Source organism: Aulonocara stuartgranti (assembly GCF_965226115.1).
Source record: "Aulonocara stuartgranti genome assembly, chromosome: 2".
In the NCBI taxonomy this organism is placed as follows: Eukaryota; Metazoa; Chordata; class Actinopteri; order Cichliformes; family Cichlidae; genus Aulonocara; species Aulonocara stuartgranti.
The window spans coordinates 9427634-9447473 of NC_138940.1; the positions used below are offsets into that span (position 1 = coordinate 9427634).

The following is a 19840-nucleotide window of genomic DNA, read 5'->3' on the forward strand; positions in this document are numbered from 1 at the left end:
TTTTGTGGGGGTTTTTACCCTGTCATAAGGAACTAATAAAATTAATTAAATAATACATTTTTAGTGTGGACCAATAGATAAAAAGCTAACAAATAGACTACCTGATTTAAATTTATGAAATATAATACCTTTATTTTATTTTATAAGATTTTATGCAATCTTATTAATTAAGGGAAAAAAAATAAGACTCTTGATATTGTATGACTGCAGTACAATTATAAGTTAGGTAAATTGGTAACAACCGGTCAAGTACAGGCAAAGAATAAAAATAAAAGACAGAAACAACCAAAATATAAAAACTTTAGTATTATAAAATAACTTTCTATTAGTTCTGTGAGTATTTTGTTCAAGAAGTGCTTTTGTTTTAACGGGTCCGATGAAAATTTAAAAATTTAAAGTTAAACCTGTTAAAAAGCATGAAAAGAAAATCGTTTTTATATCGCTTTTGTATTTTATATTGCTTTTATATGCTTTTATTGTGGTATCAACGCTTCCGGTCATTCTGAGAGTCCATTGATGGAGCGCTCACTTTGCGGGGTTTCTATCGGTCACCAGCAGCTGGATTCACTGTTTCACAATAAAAGACGGCCCAGCTGATATTTCACAATAAGAGAGTTTCCGCTGTGATTCATGTGAAATGAGAACACTGAAGACGCAACGTACTAGATCTTTATTTATTTAGTGATCTTTAACCTGACATACACATTGCTTACTTCATTTTGTAGTTTCTTTATTTTGTTATCTTGTTTGTTTGTTTTTTAAGTCTGGAACTGTGTGAATGTATTCACTGATTAGAGCTCACTGATTGCTGAAACATTTATTCTGTTACTAAGTTGATGTTAGTTTTACTGACCCAGCCTTCACTGAAGTACCTAAGGGGTATTTAGAATTTTAATTCATTACACGTTAATGTGGTTTGCCCTTTTAATGTATTTTAAGTTGCTTGCCCATTTTACTTGGTATTTATTTTGTTTTACTACATTTTACACTAAGTAGTGATAAGGTGGTGATCCATGGAGGGTGTCTGGCCTCTCTGGGAGAGATGAGGAGGAAGGTAGGGGGTTGGTCATATTGGAGAAACTCAGAGCAGAACTGCTAGTCCTCGACAACAAAGGGAGCCAGCTGAGGTGGTCCAAGGACCTGACTAGACACATTAAATTGATGGATGACTCACTGGTAGGACGTACTCAGAAAATAAAATGAATCTCAGACAATAAAAGAAATCCTGATATTCTCACGCAGGAGTCTAGATTTCTCTAGATAATTCAGGAAAATGTTTATTTTTAACTTTATGGTTTCTATTAATCAAAAATGAAACTCAACTTATCAAGATTCTGCTGATGCACTGTTGGATGGTGAAAGATATACTCTTCCTCAATTCCTGTGAGTACATCTTTGACCATCTTATAATGCTGTGATTGCAACCATTCCCCAACTCTCTGTGAATGGTACTTAAATGTTTGCAAATGTATTGTTTATAAGTTTGGACAAGCCTGCTGAGACCGAAGAAGTTACCTGGATGACACATTTCTCCCACAGAATCAACTTTTTGTGATTTGATTTTCTTACCTGGGTGATTAACAATGAATCAGAATGTTCCAAATACTAAACCACAAACTAGTAAAACACTCACACAAACTGTATGACTTTTGTATAAGTAGGTGAGAGTGGAGCCATTTCATTGGTGTTTGTACAGTGACATCACAGCTTGATTGCTGACCCAGAGGCCTGGCTCCAGATGATCACACAGCTGGATACATGCGATATAATCATGCATCTGAGCTGTTGTGCCACAGAAACACAATCCCTTCAACTGTCACCCTAAAAATCTTCTGCCGTATACACTCAGTGTTCACACAGACCTGTCACAGAGAAAGAGCTGCCCCTCAGAGTTATTATTTTTGAAAAATCTCTTTAATGTACAGAGAATTTAAAAAACTTTAGCATCTATTAGGTATTTGGCACTAATATTCACTGATATGATGATGTACAGACTTTACTGACTTTAATAAAAGCGGACATTGTCCCTCAGGACTTCCAGACAATACTTGGCACAGATATACTATACAGGTATACTATGCCGGCCACTCGGCATTTTCAGGAGCTTCCTTGTCTTGATGTCAGTGGCTTCTATCTCCTCCTTTGAGCAGCTTATTATTCCAGCAAGGTACCTGATCACCGGTAGGGTGTAGGTTTTGATTGCCCTGATCTTGTTCTTCCCATTCAGCTGACTTTTCAGGACTTGCCTGACCCTCTGCAGGTATTTTGTGGTTGCAGCTTTCCTTGCCTATTCATGGTTTCCATTTGCTTGTGGGATTCCAAGGTGCTTGTAGCTGTCCCTGATATTGCTGATACTGCCTTCTGGTAGTGCGATGCCCTCAGGTCTGACTACCTTAACTCTATTGGTTACCATCCGACTACACTTCTTCAGTCCGAATGACATTCCAGTCTCATTGCTGTATATCCTTGTGGTGTGGATTAGCGAATTGAGGTCTCGTTCACTCCTCGCATACAGCTTGGTGTCATCCATGTAGAGGAGGTGGCTGATGCTGAATTCCATCTGTATCTGGTGTCACGGACTCAAGCTCCGGGGACTCGGGGTCCGTGAGCAGCGTGGACTACTGTTATAATTATTGCTGTTATTTTGTGATGTGTGTGTTGTCTGCACTGCTGCTGTTCTTGTGATTCCCCATCCTTGTATGTATAGGCAAGTGGGTGTGTCTGTGAATGTGGCTGAGTACTGGGTTTCAGGTAGGCCTGGTGGGCGTATCCTGTCTAGAGGATGGCCACACCTGAAGCAGATGATCACAAACCCTGAAGCTAATGAAGTGTCGTTGGAGAGCTTCTTAAGGCTGTGGCTGAGCGCTCCTCGGCATGGGATTGTTGTGTGAGACTCCACGTTAGTGTCGATAAATGTCAAGTTCAGCGAGTGCATGCCTGCGGTAGTCGAGTGTCCTGACAAGTTGCCTCTTTGTTATTTTCTCCAGGAAGGTGCAGGGAAGACAAGAGCAGCGAGCACGGGGTGTGGGGACACACAGGAGCGGAAGAGCACGGACTTGTGGGTGAAGACACGACACGGAAGTCAAGGGGAAAACACGGGGATCTATTCTGTGAACTATTTGCACCACTGTAAATAAACGCACTACCTTCATCATTAAGTCCTGCATCTTGGGTCCTCATTCCTCTCATCCCCACGGTCTGCCACACAGACCGTAACATCTGGTATCCATAGCCAGTCTTTTCAATAATCTCATTGAGGGGTTCTGGCCTATGTAGAAGAGCAGTGGGCACAGGACATCTCCTTGGTAGATTCCGCAGTTAATGGTGATTTTTGCTATTTGCTTGAAGTTAGCCTCTAGTGTTGTTTTCCACATTCCCGCTGAGTTCTGTTTTGGGTGCTTAACTACATGTTATTAGGATACACTCATGTGAAAAAGAAAGTTTTCACTGGAAAGAGTAGAGTCCTGTGAAAATTGTATGTACATTTGTGTTTCTTTCAGTACCTCCTTTGTTTCTGTGTTTATACCTTGGTCCCTTCTGTTTCCTGGTCTCTTTCATCTCAGGTATTAGTAGTTATGTTCTATTGTTTGGCTATTTCCTGTTTTATTTTAAAGTTATTCCCTGATTGTGTTCACCTATATGTTCAGTTAAATAACTGAACTAATATAAAGACATTCATACAGATATTTTTTGTGTTCTCATTTTTGCTTAGCTTTTATCCATTCAATAATATTTTTTAAATGTATTTTCCTCTAAGCTGCTCTATTTGACATCCCTTTTATGAGATTTTCATGATTTTTCCTTTGCACCACCCATTCTGTGTTGTCACTGTGTATTCTGCATATTTTTCTGTATACTTGTTGTCTGGAAAGCACCTTGAGTAAACTCCTGATTGTTTCTAAGTGTGCAACAGAAATAAATGACCTGAATTCAAGTCTGGGCCACAGAAGACCACTGCTGTACCTGAGCTCTTTTGTGGGTAATTACAAAAGGGTACTTATCACCATGACAGCACAGCTGCACAAATGACAACCAGCTGTGAGAGTTTACTTCCAGCTGCTGCCCCCAGGAAGCATTAAAAGATGTTTGTTTGAACTTTAGCAGACATTAAAGCACACTTTTAATAGATTTTAGCTGACATAAGATTTCAGAAAGCCTGTAATAACCTGGTTGTCTATAACTGTGAAATAAAGTAAAAGCTTGTGTTACACACTGAAGGACGACAGGGTTCATTCAGGTGCACATGAAGATTTATTGCGCTGAAACACAGCAAAACAATTCAGTGTTACTGGCGGCTTCCATTGTAATAACTGGCCTGCGTTACTTTTGTGGCATTACGTGTAATGGCCACGTATTAATCAGCCCTTAACACACAGAGAAAATGACCAGTAACAATAGACAACATAACATGTACTGGCTGGTCTATCTCCTATAACTTTAACTGAAACCAGCTAATAGTTTCCTTTCACCTTACTGATGGGACAACACGGTTACAGAGATTAATGCAGGAGGCTAACATGACTTAGCTAACGCACAAATGTTACTAGCCTTACCCACAGATAACGTGAAACAACTCCCTTATTCGCTCACATTAAACACCATATAAACAAGAATTACACTCCAATCATGTTAAATAAGCATCAACTTTACATAAATGTATGTAGTTCTCGTATATTGCTCTCACCTGAAACACAGCAAAACAATTCAGTGTTACTGGCGGCTTCCATTGTAATAACTGGCCTGCGTTACTTTTGTGAAGGATTATTTTGCCAGTTACCCGTTTGGCTGAGCCGCCACTGCCACCTACTGGCGAAACTAAATATCGCCCTAACATCACATCAGGTGGGAGCAAATGAGCTTTTCGCTCTGTGTTATGATGCAAACTATTGTCACAACAAATAGCAAAAAATGATGATGGGGGGTGGGCACGAACACATAAGGAACACATCTGAGACTTGTTCTTAATGCGCAAAATACTCAGGGCGCCACACTTGGAAAGTTTAAATTTGTTGTCTTGTTGCGTTTTTCCCGACGATGATGAAGCATCTGCTGTGTCACACTGCCCTCTGCTGCACCAGAGTGAAACTGCACCCATCACATCAGTTATAAATACGCAAGGTTTCTTTGTTGAACATGTTGGATGATCCTGTTAATAAACTTCTGTTCAATTCAGTAAAAGTTTATTTATACAGTACCAAATCACAACAGCAGTTGCCGCAATGTGCTTTCTATTTTAAGGTAAAGACCCTATAGTAATACAAAGACAACAGAGAAAAACACAACAATCATGTCCCCATATAAGCAAGCACTTTGGTGAAAGTGGGAAGGAAAAACTCCCTTTCAATAGGAAAAAGCCTCAAGCAGAACCAATCTCAGGGAAGGGCGGCCATCTGCTCCCCGACTGGTAGGGGTGAAGGGAGGATGCTGTGGAAGAGAGCCAGAGATTAATAATAAGTAATGATTAAATGCAGAGAGGTGTATAAACACATATGAGTGAAGAAGAAACACTCAGTGGATCATGGGAATCCATCAGCAGTCTACACCTATTGCAGCATAACTAAGGGAGGATTCAGGGTCACCTGACCCAGCACTAACTATATGCTTTAGCAAAAAGGAAAATTTGAAGCCTAATCTTGAAAGTAGTGTCTGTTTCCTGAATCCAAACCGGAAGCTGGTTCCATAGAAGAGGGGCTGGTTCTCCCTCCCATTCTACTTTTAAACACTGTACTGTTTCTGTACTGTGATGAGCTTTGAAACCCAACTGAAACTCTTCAAATAAGCACTATAACAACAACATTTAATAACAGTGCTAATCTTATGGATAAATATCAAGTCTAGCCAATACCAAGAACTATTATTATTTCCCTACTCAAGAAATTTTATACAATTTCTTGTTTAATAAAGCTGCAGCCTGTGCAGACTTAATTCCAGACTGTTAAGCATGCCTCATGGACATGCTCATGGACCTCATGGAACTCAAACAGCAATCAAATGATTACTTTTTTATTTTTTTTATTTTTTGTTTTTTTGTATTCTGAATTACATTTACCAATAAAGTGTGAAAGTCTGAAATAAAAACAACAAAACAATAAATCACTTACAAACAAAAAGTCTTCCTCATACCACTCTTGGATATTCGTTTCCCAACAGCTGTAATAACATTTTTAGTGCTTAAAAATGAAAAGAAAGCATCATTTTTCAAATCCAGAATTTCAATCTGCTGAAACTTTACAAAGGTACAACGCTCAGTGTCTCTGTGGTTTAATAAGATCAGCCATTCTCTCTGAGGCAATACCCAAGTGTTCTCAAGCAAGTGGCAAAAAGCTCATTATGATCCCTGTCTCGTGATATCCATCCCTCCATCCATCCATCTTCTTCCACTCTGGGGCCAGGTCGCGGGGCAGCAGCCTAAGCAGAGAAGCCCAGACTTCCCTCTCCCCGTCCACCTCCTCCAGCTTGTCCAGGGCCAGCTGAGAGATATAATCTCTCCAGCTTGTCCCAGGCCAACCCTGGGTCCCCCTCCCTGATTCTATATGATTCAATATGTATTAACTAATGGAGTTTTTTCCCTTTTGTTTATTTATTGTTATTTTCTTTCTTTGTTTGATTTTGAAAGTAAAACCAGAATAAATGTAAATGAAATGCAAACATGGCCTATTAGCAGCTCTTTTATTCTGCTTGGATTTGTGACTAAGGTTGTTTCACCTTGTCAGACCATGTTATTCCTCCTTTCCCTTGATAAATGCATTAAACACAGAAGTGGCTGAACACTGCTGTGTCTCCATCAGAGTCGGACTGGACACCGGCAGCTAGCACATTGGAAACATTATGGATGAACCCGTGTCTAACTTCACAGGAGCTTTGGTTGGTGTAAAAAGATCAATCAACTCGACACAACTCAAATCCTCCAAACAGACCCAAGAAGTCAAAGGGCACCTCATTATGTCAGTCTGTTTGTTTTAGAAAAGATAACGAAGGAAACGCCATCTCTAATAAAAGTTTTACATTGTCTACTTTTTCCATTTCCAATAACACAATCTTTTTTTCGTTTTGAAATCAGAGACCAAAAATTGCACAGAGTTGAATATTTATAGTGTTTCTTTGTGAACATTTTACACAAGTATGTCATCTTTGCAAGAGTTGCTTTGTTTCAAACTAATTCATAATTTATTTTGTAATCTTTGGTTCTTCTGTATTCCTGCCATCTCAGTGTTAAGGGAGGCAGACTAAGAAAGGGAGCAAACCTTTATTGCCCCAGCTCCATCACCATCACCTGCTCGCAATCTGTTAAGAACTCTCCAGTATATAAACTCCTCTGTGTGTCTTTGGTCCTTTGCAGTGTTTTCTTGTTCTCACCAGTTAAGCCTTCCAGAAATTTCTTTGGTCTTGTTTCCTTCCTTCCTCGTGTTTCTGCCCGTCTTTGGATTTTTGCCTCTTCCTGACAGATTTGTTTGGTCACGATTGCTTCCTGCCTGATTCAAATGTGATTTTGAGAGAAGTTAAATATTTCTGCTGAACATTGCTGCCTGTGAACTCTTTAAATGAACACACACAGTCATGACGCCCTCTGAAGGAATGGAAACATGACTGTGTGCGTTAATTTGAGACTTTAATGAATCTTAATAAAACTTCATGATTTATGTATGTATATGAGGTTCAATGTGACCGCGTGAAAAGTTTAATCTCCCATAACAAGAAGAACGCAGGAAAACACATGCCCACACCCCCCCCAGTGTTCAGCCTGGTACAACAGTAAACAATAAGACAAAAGCTCTCTGTCCTCTGCAGCCTGATCAGACCTACATCACTGCCGTCCTCAGTCTGACAGCAGCACCAGGACTCTGCGGAACCCTCCGGGACCCTCCAGGACTCCCACAGGAATATGGACCCCAAGCGCCTCTCCTCAAGCTCTCAGCAACAGGTTCGGCTCAGGCAAAAGGTAAAAGATCTGCTGCTCTTCACACAGCAAACGTGATTATTTTACATGAACACACACACTCAAAAAAAAAAAAGCAACGCAAAAATGAACAAAACAATAAAAAAGTGGGTTTGGTTTCACTCAATGACTCAGTGAGAATCTGATTATTATTTACAGGAAAATTAGTGGGAGAAAAAAGTAAACTTACCTCCAAAGTACTACAAAAAATACAACAACAGTATGATAACAAAGCACTGACTGGACAATGAATACAGGAGTTTCTAAACTGACTGCAGTACCTTTATTGAGGAGTTAAAGTGCAATTTGGAAGGTGAGGGAACCCTTACACTTTGTTTCATGAGCTTTGTGTACAGGCTGTGATTTGCTAACCCTGCTGCTACTCCAATATTCACCGTCCTTTGTGGAGAATTAAACTTAACAAGATGAAAGCAGAGAGCTTCATGGCTCAACAATACAAAGCAAGTTTTTAAAAAAAAAAAAAGCACTTTAACCCCTGATTTTAATCATCAGAAACAATTTGTTGTTGAGGGATGACCTGAGGAGGTAGGGAAGCTTTCACTGCAGCAAATGTATGAGTAAAATGCAGCAAAAGAAAACAACTGCATTTAAACACAGTGTGGAAATTGACTTATTTCAGCCTATGAGGGGCTACAGGAAGTTAGCAGAGTGAGTGCAGCTTTAAAGACAAATACAAAAGTGAAGGAAACTTTGCAAAATCAGTGTAACACTGAATGAAAATCAGCATCCTCACTGTCTCACACTTACAGTCACATCAGCACTAAAACAGTTTAAGGAGGGGCACACAGCCTCCTGCAGAAGCTGCTGTCATGAAGACGAAATCCCTTACTTCATGGCAATCAGAGAGAGTACGAAATAAACTTTCGTTTTTAGTCTTTGGGCGGGATGCCATGACAGCCTATAAAAATGCTAAAAAAGGTGATCACAGCTGAAGGCACGCCCACGTTAACAGATGGTTTAATGAATGCCTCAAAGGAAAAACTGAGAATTTCTTTAAACATTCAGATCAGATTTCAACTGAAGGAAAATCCTCCTTTAAATTTATACCAGCAGTAGCAGGTCAGCTTTCAGATAAAAGTTCAAACACTCAAGCTTGACATGATGAAAGTTGAATCTACAGTTTAGCTGTGGTTGTATAGAAGTGACACAAACTTGAAGAAGTCCTTTCTCAGAAATCTAATATCTAGTGTGAGAATGTGGTGTGTGAAGAATTCAAAAGCAGGACACAATCAGACCAAAAGTGAGTCATTTATTTGGCTGTTTGAACAAAAGGTAAACAAAAACCAGAAAGAAACCAGCATCCACAACGGGCACAAGGAGCAAAAAAATTAACTTGAGGAATACAGGAGCACAAAGGAAGACAAGGTTGCAGGACACAGCACAGGTGAAAGCAGTTAATAGCAAATGAGAATAAGGGAAATGATTGTGTTAGTGCAGAATACAAATAGTACAGCCTGCAATAAATAAACAATATAGTTACAGTAAAAGTGCCACAGGTGCAAAGTATGATGTGCAAACTTTATGTACACAATAGTGATTAAAACAAACAAATAAAATACAAACATTAAATTAGGTTAAGTTAGACAAGTTAAACAACATGGCTCTGTCTGTATTTATAACAGTTCCATCCTTTCTTAATCTATGACAGATACTCTAAAATATTTTGACATCATGTATTATGATTTTCAGTCATTTTATGAAAAAAAAAACCCAAACAAACCCGCAGTTCTGCCATCATAGTTTTCTCAGAAGGGACGGTATGCCTGAAACTGCACCTGGCTCTGAAAGCTACCAACTGTTCATCCTCACAGAGATCAGAACCAGGGAGACAGGCCCAGCTACAAACATTGTTCAAATATTCCTGAAAGGTTTGTTCACCATCTGCTCTGGCTGCTCGATTGTCAAACTGCACGTACTTCAGGATATCTTCGAGTCTTCTTCTAGATCTGTCTCTTCGAAATATCAGAGTGTAGCCATTAGAAGTCAAAAATCAGAACAAAATCTGTATAGTGCTAAAGATATTTCCACACAACTTTCTGTTTCCCTTTCCTTTCCTTTCCACACCAATGGAACAGTTTCTATTAATAGCTATGAAAAGTTGTTAAAGTAGAATTATGACTAATTCATGGTAGGAAACATTTCTATAATTGAAAATACCGCAGCAGCTGCATGGCTTCATAAATGAGCCAACATAGTCTCTTGGAGGTATATGAACGTAGTGATGCAAAGTTCAAACGCCAGCCTTTTTTCTTTCTTAGCTATGACAGTGATGTGTCCAGCATGTGGAAGAAAGCGCATGTTGCTGTAGGATGGTGTGTTGTGTATGTGGTGACTGGTGGAGAATGTCAACAGTGCACTGAGTGTTCGCATGGACGTGAAACAAAGATGTCACTTCTTTAAATGTTGCAGGAGCTCTGCGTGGCAGTCTGTCGGTGGAGGTCAGAGGTCAAACTGCTTTCTTTAAAAGCTTTATCAAAATCAGCAGGTTTACAGTGACAGACACAGTGGCTTTCTTCAGCATCAACAGCAAATGCACACTGAGGAAGAGGAGGGAAATTAAAGTACATAAATACATACATGCAGGGGAGCTGACAACACCAGAGCAGCTTCTTCTGCAGCACAGGTCAAACTTATCATCTCGACAGTGAAAACATCAAAAGGATAAACAGTATTTGTAAGTGAGGAAGTTTACTGAAAATTAATCTGCAGCTCCTCTTATTTTGGTTGCCACAGATGATCATTTGCCTCCATCTCCACAACAACCCTCTGTATGTCCTCCTTCACTATATCCATGAACCTCCTCTAACGTCTTTCTTTTTCCTCCTGCCAGCCAGCTCCACCTTCATCATCATTTGTCCAGTACATTCACTCTCCCTCCTCTGCACATGTGCAAATCATCTCAGCCTCACGTTTCTGACTGAGCTCATTTTTAATCCTGCATCCTGTTTACTCCCAATGGAAATCTGAGCACCTTCAGTAGCAGATATCAATCTGGTTTGCAGAAATGTATAATTGCGGGATTTTGGGGGAGAAACTGAGGTTTAATTCTTTATTTATTGCATAGATTGTTGCATAACTTTGGGGTATTTCACTCTGTTTGAGAAAACTGTTGATGATTACTTAAAAGATGTGACTGTTTAGAGTGTTTTGTGTTACTTTCTAGTGTAGATTAGCTCTACAGGGCAAACAGCGGCATCTTGCCTTTAGAATGGATTTAGTGGTCAAAGCGGGTACTGCAGCTGCAGGTCAAAAACGGCTTTGTTGTTCTGCTCCGCTCACGGCGCGGGCACAAGCGCAAGCGCAATGAGATGAATGGCCGCAGCACCTGACGGCCCACCAGGAAGTGTGGCGGACAAATCCTCGGCCGTTAATCCCCGCTCGGTTAGGTACCCGGAGTAGCCTCCGACAAGTAGAATGCTCAGCGGGTCGGAGCGTTCTGTCTGACCGTCGGGACCGTCTCCGCTCCGGGTTCGGCCTCCGGGATCACGCGGGGCTGGTCGTCTCCTCCTCGCCCCCCACCCCCCCGCCTGTCGGGCTCCAGACCCCGCTGCTGCTGAGCTGAAGCTCTGTGAAGCTCCGTGAAGCTCCGGGCACCTCCACCCTGACTGCAATGGGATGCTGCGGTAGCACGGAGGTAAGCGCGGCCTGGTTCGGTTCGGCTCGGTCCGGTACCGTGCTCGTTCTTCTAAGCGTGTCCTTCAGCAGAGCGCCGGTGTGTGTTTATTTTGTGACCGTGAAAGGGAAACCGGTCCCGGGGACCAGAGCGGGCCGAGCTAGGATTAGAGCCAGCAGCTCGTTTAATCCAATTAGCTCCAGCCGGGAACAGGCGGGTAACCGCGGCCTGTGAGCGGCCCCGCTCCGCTCTCTGCGGCCGTAAACAGACACGGAGCTGGGGGATGGAGCCGAGTTAGCAGGCCGGGGCAGGTGGGATAGAGGGAGGGATGGAGTTCCTGAAGGCCCTGCTGTGCTCTCACCGTGTGTGTGTGTGTGTGTGTGTGTGCGCGTGCGTGCGTGTGTGTCTTTCAGAGGACAAAGAGAGAATGGAGACCGCTGGAGGACCGGAGCTGCACAGACCTGCCCTGGTTTCTGCTCTTCACCGTCTTCTGCGTCGGCATGGTAACCACAGAAACCCTCCATCAGCACCCACATCACTCACAGTACTACAGTAATGCTACAGTAATAAAAGACACAATACTACGATGATAATATGGCGATAGTAACCTGGTATTCCAGTGATATTACCTCAGGAGTACATACAGTAATGTTGCCACACTACACTACAGTACTATTACTGTAATACCCTGGGTATTATACCTCTGAACTATAGTAATATTACATTAATGATATGCCTAATACTACTACAATGATAACAAAGTAAATATTACAGTAAAGATGTTCTCATAACTACAGTAATTTTAGAGTATTAATACCAACTAATAGTACAATGACAATAAGGTATTAATATCCTATTATTACAGTAATGAAAACCTCAGAACTACAATATTATCGTAGAAATATTGTTCTTAGTACTACAGTGATACTACAGTAACATCCCAGTATTACAGTGATGATACCCTCGGATATACAGTATCAATACAGTAATAATAGCACACAAAACTACAGTGATACTCCGGTAATTGCAGTTAATTACAGCAATTACAGTAACGGTACCCCAGTACTACAGTAATAATACAGTAACAATACCCTCAACATTACAGTGATATTATAGCAATAAGAGTTCCAAACAATAGTAATAGTGCATTTATATTACCTCACAATAATATAGTAGTACCACAGTAATAACACTTCCTGTACTACATTGATACTGTAGCAATAGCACCCTCCTGTATTACAGCAATTATACCACCAGTGCTACAGTGATACTACAGTAGTGATACCTCATAAAACAGTCATACTATGCTAATAATGTCCACCAGCACTAGCTGCTAAGTAAAATAAAAGCACAAATTATAGTAGATTTTTGGGTAAATAAGAGCCTACTTGTGATTATGAGCATAACTCTTCTGTCTGTGTTGCTCACAAAATAATTTTATCAGTTTGTGAAGGATTATGTTCAAAATCTCTAACGATAACTGCAATAAAAGTATTTTCACTGTTAGCAATCTTGATCCCATATTAGCCATTATTTAAAAGTTACTTGCTTCGTTTATGAATATTTTCTGAGTTACAAGCGGAATAAATTTTAGTTACTGAAATAAAAACTAGACTTAATTAAAAAAAATGAAATGATATTGTTACTTATTAAATTCACCTCGGATATTTTGCCCAACGTATTCTTAACGTGTTCTTTGAAGCAGGTCATATAAAAAAATAAGGTTAAAATCATCACTTCATTACAAAGACTGGAAGAACATAAACAATAATGGATATATAGCTCATAAACGGTGAAATACAATGCTTGTCCTTCCTTCTCGAGAGACGATTGAGTGGTTTTTATTAAGGCTTTCTGTGGCTGAAGTCAAATTAATTAATAATAAAAGTAAAAGTAACACAGCAACGGTCATACCGAGTAGTAAGGACAATTCAATTTTATTTATATAGCGCCAAATCACAACAACAGTTGCCTCAAGGCGCTTTATATTGTAAAGTAGATCCTAGAAAAATAGATACAGAGAAAAATGCAACAATCATATGACCCACTATGAGCAAGCACTTTGGCGACAGTGGGAAGGAAAAACTCTAATGAGTGGCTATTTGAGTCTGAAGCAGTCTGAACAGATGTAACCAGTAAAGTAGCTGATGGCTAAAAATGAAACTATGTTTTATTTTGTTTTTTAAACTTAAATGAGCATATTTTATTCACTGACACTAAACCAAAGATTTTAAATGAAATAAAAATACAAATTATTATGAATCTGCATCTTACTGACTGATAAGCGTTGACCCAGAAAATCAGGCGAGTGAATTTAGCATTTTCTGATGTTTATGGTTGAGAGTTGGTGCTAAAATGTGGAACAAGCCTGTTTTAGTCTAATGTTTTTCATAAAGAACGGACTCTGAGGCTTCTCTGTAACTGGGATTTGGCTGAGCAGCGTGAGAGCGCATGACGGTATAAGCAAGACGTGGGAGATGTGTGAACACTTTGAGAGAAAAAAACATGTATGAAAAGTAAAGTCGGTGAAACTTGCTTTTACAGCTTTGTCTTGTTAAGAATCGACTTGAAGAAACTGTTTGCACTGTAGTTAGAAGCCTCTTCAAACTGCTGCCTGCCTCTGTAATATGTTTGGTGTTGTTGATGTTCTAACAGCGTTTCTGTTTGAGTTGATTTATGAGGAAAATTACTTACTGGACATGCAGCTGAATACTTTTCTGCTGCCAGAAGCACAGATACAGAAAATCTTTACCAGCTTGTGCCACAGTGACTGCATTCATTTTACATTTTAACCCCTTATTGTAAATTTTGACTTAATAAGTCTTCAGTTTTTTTATATTTTATATACAGTTAGCCATTGTAACACAGTAATCGCTGACGATGGATTACTGCTGAAATGCCGCTGAGTCTTTGCCCCTTAATAAACATGGTTAAGTAGTTTTTCTTCCTTTTCAGCTTAGTAATTACACAACTTTTGGGTTCTCTTACATCTTAAATTTCTGAGAAAAAAACTCAGAAGTAAAGAAAAGACAGCACAGATTGCTTTACTTTTCAAGGTGAAGTGGAAAGATGTTCATTCGCTGGCCCTGGTGGGTTCAACAACTCAAGCGTAAACGCTGTTAGAACATCAACAACATCTCCTGCCAGACTTATTGAGGCAAGCAGCAGTTTGAAGAGACCTGTAACTACAGCACAGCAGTGATAAAACTCATTTTTATTTGCGGCACGTCTGAAGGCAGAAGGCCAGGCTGTATGATGCGGGCAAACTCTCTGATTATTTAGGTGTATTATTTTTTGACTCGGCACCACGACATGTTTGGTTTTATTAAATGCCTCATTCTAACCATAGCTGTTAGACTCAGGCTTGTGAAAGTTGTGAGGTACCTGAAAAAATACAATCAGAATGAATTCTTTTCCAAACTATAACTTGATGTTTAATTGTGTGGCTCTATGTGGACCACACTGAAGCATGTTATTAAACTATATATTTCTGCCCCTTTATATAATTTTTTGGGGGGACTGAATGAATGTGCACATCTGGATTAAGATTCTTGTGGTAACAGGAAGTAGCAGCAGGAGCAGAGCAGGCAGCTGATTGGCTTTTAAAGCCTCAGGCAGAGCTCTGACTGGTCAACAGTCGTTTGATTTTACAACTGAAGCGAGGACAGGAATAGATGCATGAAAATTTTATGATGAGTAGAGAATAAACAGTGAATCTGAGCCTGTTCAGGTCAGAACATCTGCTATTCAGCCCTGATTTCTGAGGATTTAAACCTTTTAGATGTCATGTGGTCTTAGATTTTTCACAGTGATGTCCTGACGGGGTTTTTACTGGAACTCATCCTGAGTTTGGTCATTTTATGTGCTGCTGAGACGAGAGTCATGAAAGTTTCCATATATATTCATAGTCTGGTGCGAGTATCAGTACAGATAAAACACAACAGATTTTCCCAACCATGCAAAAGCTGAAGGCCCAGATTCAAATGTATGCAGTTGATCAGATTAGATTATTGACTGAAGATAAATTAACGTGTAACTGGAGAATGTGACAGCAGTAGATGTGATACAGTGCACTGAGAGATGAGATTCAGTGAATATAGACAGCAAGAAACGCGCCTGTTGCTTAAGGTGTGTTGCACTCGCTGACTCTCTTTCTATCCTCCAGGGCAGCATCTGCGGGTTCACCATCGTCACCGGCGGCGCCGCTCGCCTCGTCTTCGGATATGACAGCTATGGCAACACTTGCGGCCAACGAAATGAACAGATTGAAGGCGTCAGGCTGAGTGGCCTCGACCACACGGACAGGAAGTAAGTACTGAGGTTTTTACTGTTCTTCGTACAGTTAAAGTGTTGAGTTTGTTACTGTTTGACAGGAATCTGTGCATTTTGAAGTTACTTCTGACTATTTGAGAAACAAAAATGTGATATTTGAGTAAATATATACTCTTAACAAAGCAATGTTTAAAAACAGGTTATCAGAGGGGAGATTTTGTGTATGAATTTTTCTGTCGGAAAAACTCGCGACTACAGGAATTCTGTAGTTTGGCTTGTCTTGGTTTATAGGTTGTATTGAGGTGTTCATCTTTACAGTTTATAAAGCTCTTTCAGTGCGTAGCAGTTTCGATTATTGTGTTGATATTTTATTACACAGTGCTGTGTTTTGTGTCTAATAATTAGGATTTTATTGCATAAATATTTTTGGGTTTTTTTAAGTTATCAGGGTCTTTTTGCAGTTTTTGTTTCATTTATTTTGTGCTCCTGGTGGTGATATATGTAAATAATTTAATTTCACTGTAATTCTTTAGTATTTTTGTTTGTATTCTGGTTGTGTTGCACGTCTGTCCTGTACAGTCTGTCTTTGTTAATTTGCAGTATTACTGAAGTAGTACTTGGGTATTTTTAGAACATTGTGGCAGCTCATCCTGGCACTTTAATACTCGATGCGTTTGAGTTCCTGTGGGAGAGTTCACCATTGATTATGCTGACACTAGCTGAGAGCTGTGACTCATCTCACACACACACACACACACGCAGAGCTCCACCTGCTGGAGGGCGAGCAGCTGTTGGAGTTTGGAGGCGATGTCAGACCTACTTTTACACACGGTACAGATCTTTGTTAGGCATCTGTCAGCTCTTTACTGTGTCAGACTGTTTGATCTCTGAGACATTCTGACTGATGTGGGATCAGATGTAGTCTTTCAGCTGATATAAACCCACGGGAACACGAGGCTGAACAGAGAGCGAGGTGATTTCAGGTGAAGTGAGCGGGATCACAGGATCACAGATTCCTGCGCCTGTAGGAGAGGAACGGCGAGGGTTTGAGTCTCTGCAGACTCTTTGTGGCTCTTTGTTTCCATTCGTTGTTGAGTCACACGTTTCTCCCACATCTACATTCCTGCATTCTGCTCAGCTTTAATCCTCCTCTGCTCAGACTCAGCTTCTATTTTTACTCAAACACTTCTGTTTATGACTCAAGTCGGGATTATCAAACTGGGCAGACTGGGCAGCACTGCCAAAATTCAGCAGTCAGTTCAAGTCTACAGTACGTGAAACAGTCAGATAGTAGCAGAACTGATACACGATGGACTGAAGAGCAGGCAGCTGATGTAGTGCTTCTGCTGGGTTTTGTATAATAATGAGGTTGATTAATAATAAAATGGATCATGAGTATAAAATTATAACTTCCACTCCGTTTATCCAGTTTTTAAAGTATATTTCCTTAATGTGATTGCATTCTATTGCAGTCTCGACACGCCTCTTTTAATAGAAATTAGATGTAAAATATTCCTGTTCTTAAACATTTCTGCAGTTGATATTTATTTGAATGTGATCCTTTAAAACTGATACTTTAAAACGCACTGAATAAGTAGGTCCATTCAACCCTACTGACGGCCTTACCTGCACTTAAAGACACTTATCAGAAGATTTTTTGCTTTATTTATAATATTTGGTACTCTTCTAAAATCTGGAAAATTGTGCTTTTCTTTTAAAAATGCATTGTGTTCTTTATCAGCAATTCCTGAAATTAAATTTTGATAAAGTTACTGGCTTCATGTCTTCATATTTATTAGAAGATGGAGATTTTTCTGGTTTTAGAAGCACCATTTGTTAAATGGTTTAAATGCCAATCCAATGCTGACCTATTTGGTGTCACTCTTTTTTAGATTTTAAGGTCTTTGGAGGCATTTACCTGCATTATATATATATATATAGATATATATATATATCTATATATATATAGATATATATATAGTCATTTTTTCTATTATAAATGTCGATGTGCTGACTTCCTGTACTTTCTGTCGCTTACAGGTTTGTTTTCTTCCTGGATCCCTGTAACATCGACATTGTTCAAAGGAAAATCAAGTCGATGGCTCTTTGTGTGTCTCTGTGTCCCACAGAGGAGCTGAAGACCTACCAGGACCTGAAGAGGTTCGCTATGGTCAATGGTGAGGGTATAAATGTCACACGACTCCTTGCACACTTGAATAGGTGTCTGGATATCCAGATATATTTTTACACGTCTGAGCTGAGGGACAAAGAGGCTTTGTTCTAGGCTTTAGAGGCAGGAGAGGGTGTTGATGGGAAATGTATTTGAATCTGTGTCTTTATTTGTTCAGCAAGGTCAAACATTTAAAGCAGGTAAAGTTTTTGAGGTATAAACAGATTATATGTCAAAGATGAAAACAGGTGAAGCTGGCTGGGGTGATGTGTTGGAGGTGAAAACTGAAAGGTGACGATTGTGCTGAGATCAAGCGTGCAGAATATAAAAAAATAAAAGCAGGTAACTTAATAAATATGAAGATAATGGAAGCAATAAAAATAGAAGGAATTAAAGTGTAAAGAAGCTTATGTGTTTGAGGTGATAGCAGGTGATGTTTTTTTATTTTCATTTTTCAATAAAAAAAAAACAAAAGCTGTTACAGAACATTTATGGCACATAGTAAATATCTGCAACTCGTTACAGTACGGTAAGTTATTGTGACTATAGGAACACACTTAAGTGTATATTCTTGTATCCATGCCATTCAAGGGTAATTTCAAACATCTGAAAACCCAACACATAAAGTAATAACAATATTCGTGATTATAAGAAACAATTAGGATAATACAGTATGTGGGAGAAAAAAGAACAAAACAAAAAGTAGAGAACACGTTATACAACCCCCCCCCCCCCCCCCCCATACCCTTGTATGGCTAGCAGATGATATGTTGAGGTTAAATAATATAATAAAGTTTGAAAGAAGTATGCAAAGTGTTAAACAGGACAGCCGATGAAGTATTGAAGCTTAAAGCAGGTGAACCATTAAAGATAGAAGTAGGTAAACAGCTGGAGGTGAAAGCAAGTGATGTCTTGAAGTTGTGACGACGCTTAGGCACTAGATGTCCCTGTTTTGGTTTTGTGGTCTTGTCTGATTTGGAGAGTAATTAGCTGTGAGAGCTGGGCCCAGTGAAACACTCCCTCCTGCCTGCACTTGCATTGCTCCTTGTACTGGATTGGATTTGAAACCAACCTTCTAAACTGGACCAGTTCAGCTGCATCATGTTTTCTTGTGTTATTTTTTGCTTTGCACACATTCTGCCGCATGCATGTGCAAGCTTTACACTTCTGACAAAGGCATTCTCTCTAATGATTTTTTTTTTTTTAATAATCATTTTCCAGCATGCAAAGTGTTAAAGATGTAACGGGTGATCTGCTGAAGGTGAAAACATACAATGTGCTGAATCTGAAAGCAGGTGTTAAATATGAAGGGTGGGTGATGCGTTGGAGGCGAAAAGCAGGTGGAGTGCTGGAAGTGGCAGGGGATTGGAGGGTGCACTGTGTGACTCGATGTTCTCACAAAGACCGAAGTACGAACATGTTGCTGGTTTTAAAGGAAGCAGTGATGTCAGCACTTGGCCGACCGCGCGCCATCGCGTCACCGTGATGATTGAATGTCTGCAGACCGGACACACCAACAGTATACTGAACTTACAGTACAGTAACAAAGGCAGCATTAATGCGTGTCGTGTAATTGGTGCCACTCTGCTCTGCTTCTCCTCCATCATGGCTGCTCTGTGACTCAGAGCCTTCACTGTTCACTTGAGACACAAACGTGTTGAAACATGACGGCAGACCCTCGGTCAGGTGACCTCACAGCTCCTCCGGCAGTCGTTTATAAAGGATCCACTGTCACAGATTCACACAGAGGAACTAGTTTATCTGCTACACCTGAGCAGCCTGTCACAGAGGCCCAGCTCCAGCACGCTCACACTCAGTTTGTTCATAC

The 19840-nt window shown here is 40.1% G+C and overlaps 1 protein-coding gene across 9 annotated transcripts in view; it reads left to right on the top strand.

Annotated features, from left to right (window-relative positions):
• Nucleotides 1-7839: 7839 nt before the first annotated feature.
• slc44a1b (solute carrier family 44 member 1b) overlaps nucleotides 7840-19840 on the top strand; it is a 31330-nt gene continuing 19329 nt past the window's right edge. For 8 of the 9 annotated variants that reach the window (XM_082504648.1, XM_082504649.1, XM_082504652.1 and 5 more), the window contains exons 1-4: nucleotides 7840-7939; nucleotides 11984-12073; nucleotides 15736-15878; nucleotides 17883-18019. In XM_082504648.1, coding sequence (XP_082360774.1) covers nucleotides 7883-7939; nucleotides 11984-12073; nucleotides 15736-15878; nucleotides 17883-18019 — 427 coding nt within the window. In that variant the 5' untranslated portion in view covers nucleotides 7840-7882. Of the gene's footprint in view, nucleotides 7940-11208; nucleotides 11592-11983; nucleotides 12074-15735; nucleotides 15879-17882; nucleotides 18020-19840 lie in introns of those variants that run through there. The other variant, XM_082504647.1, reaches the window with a different exon arrangement.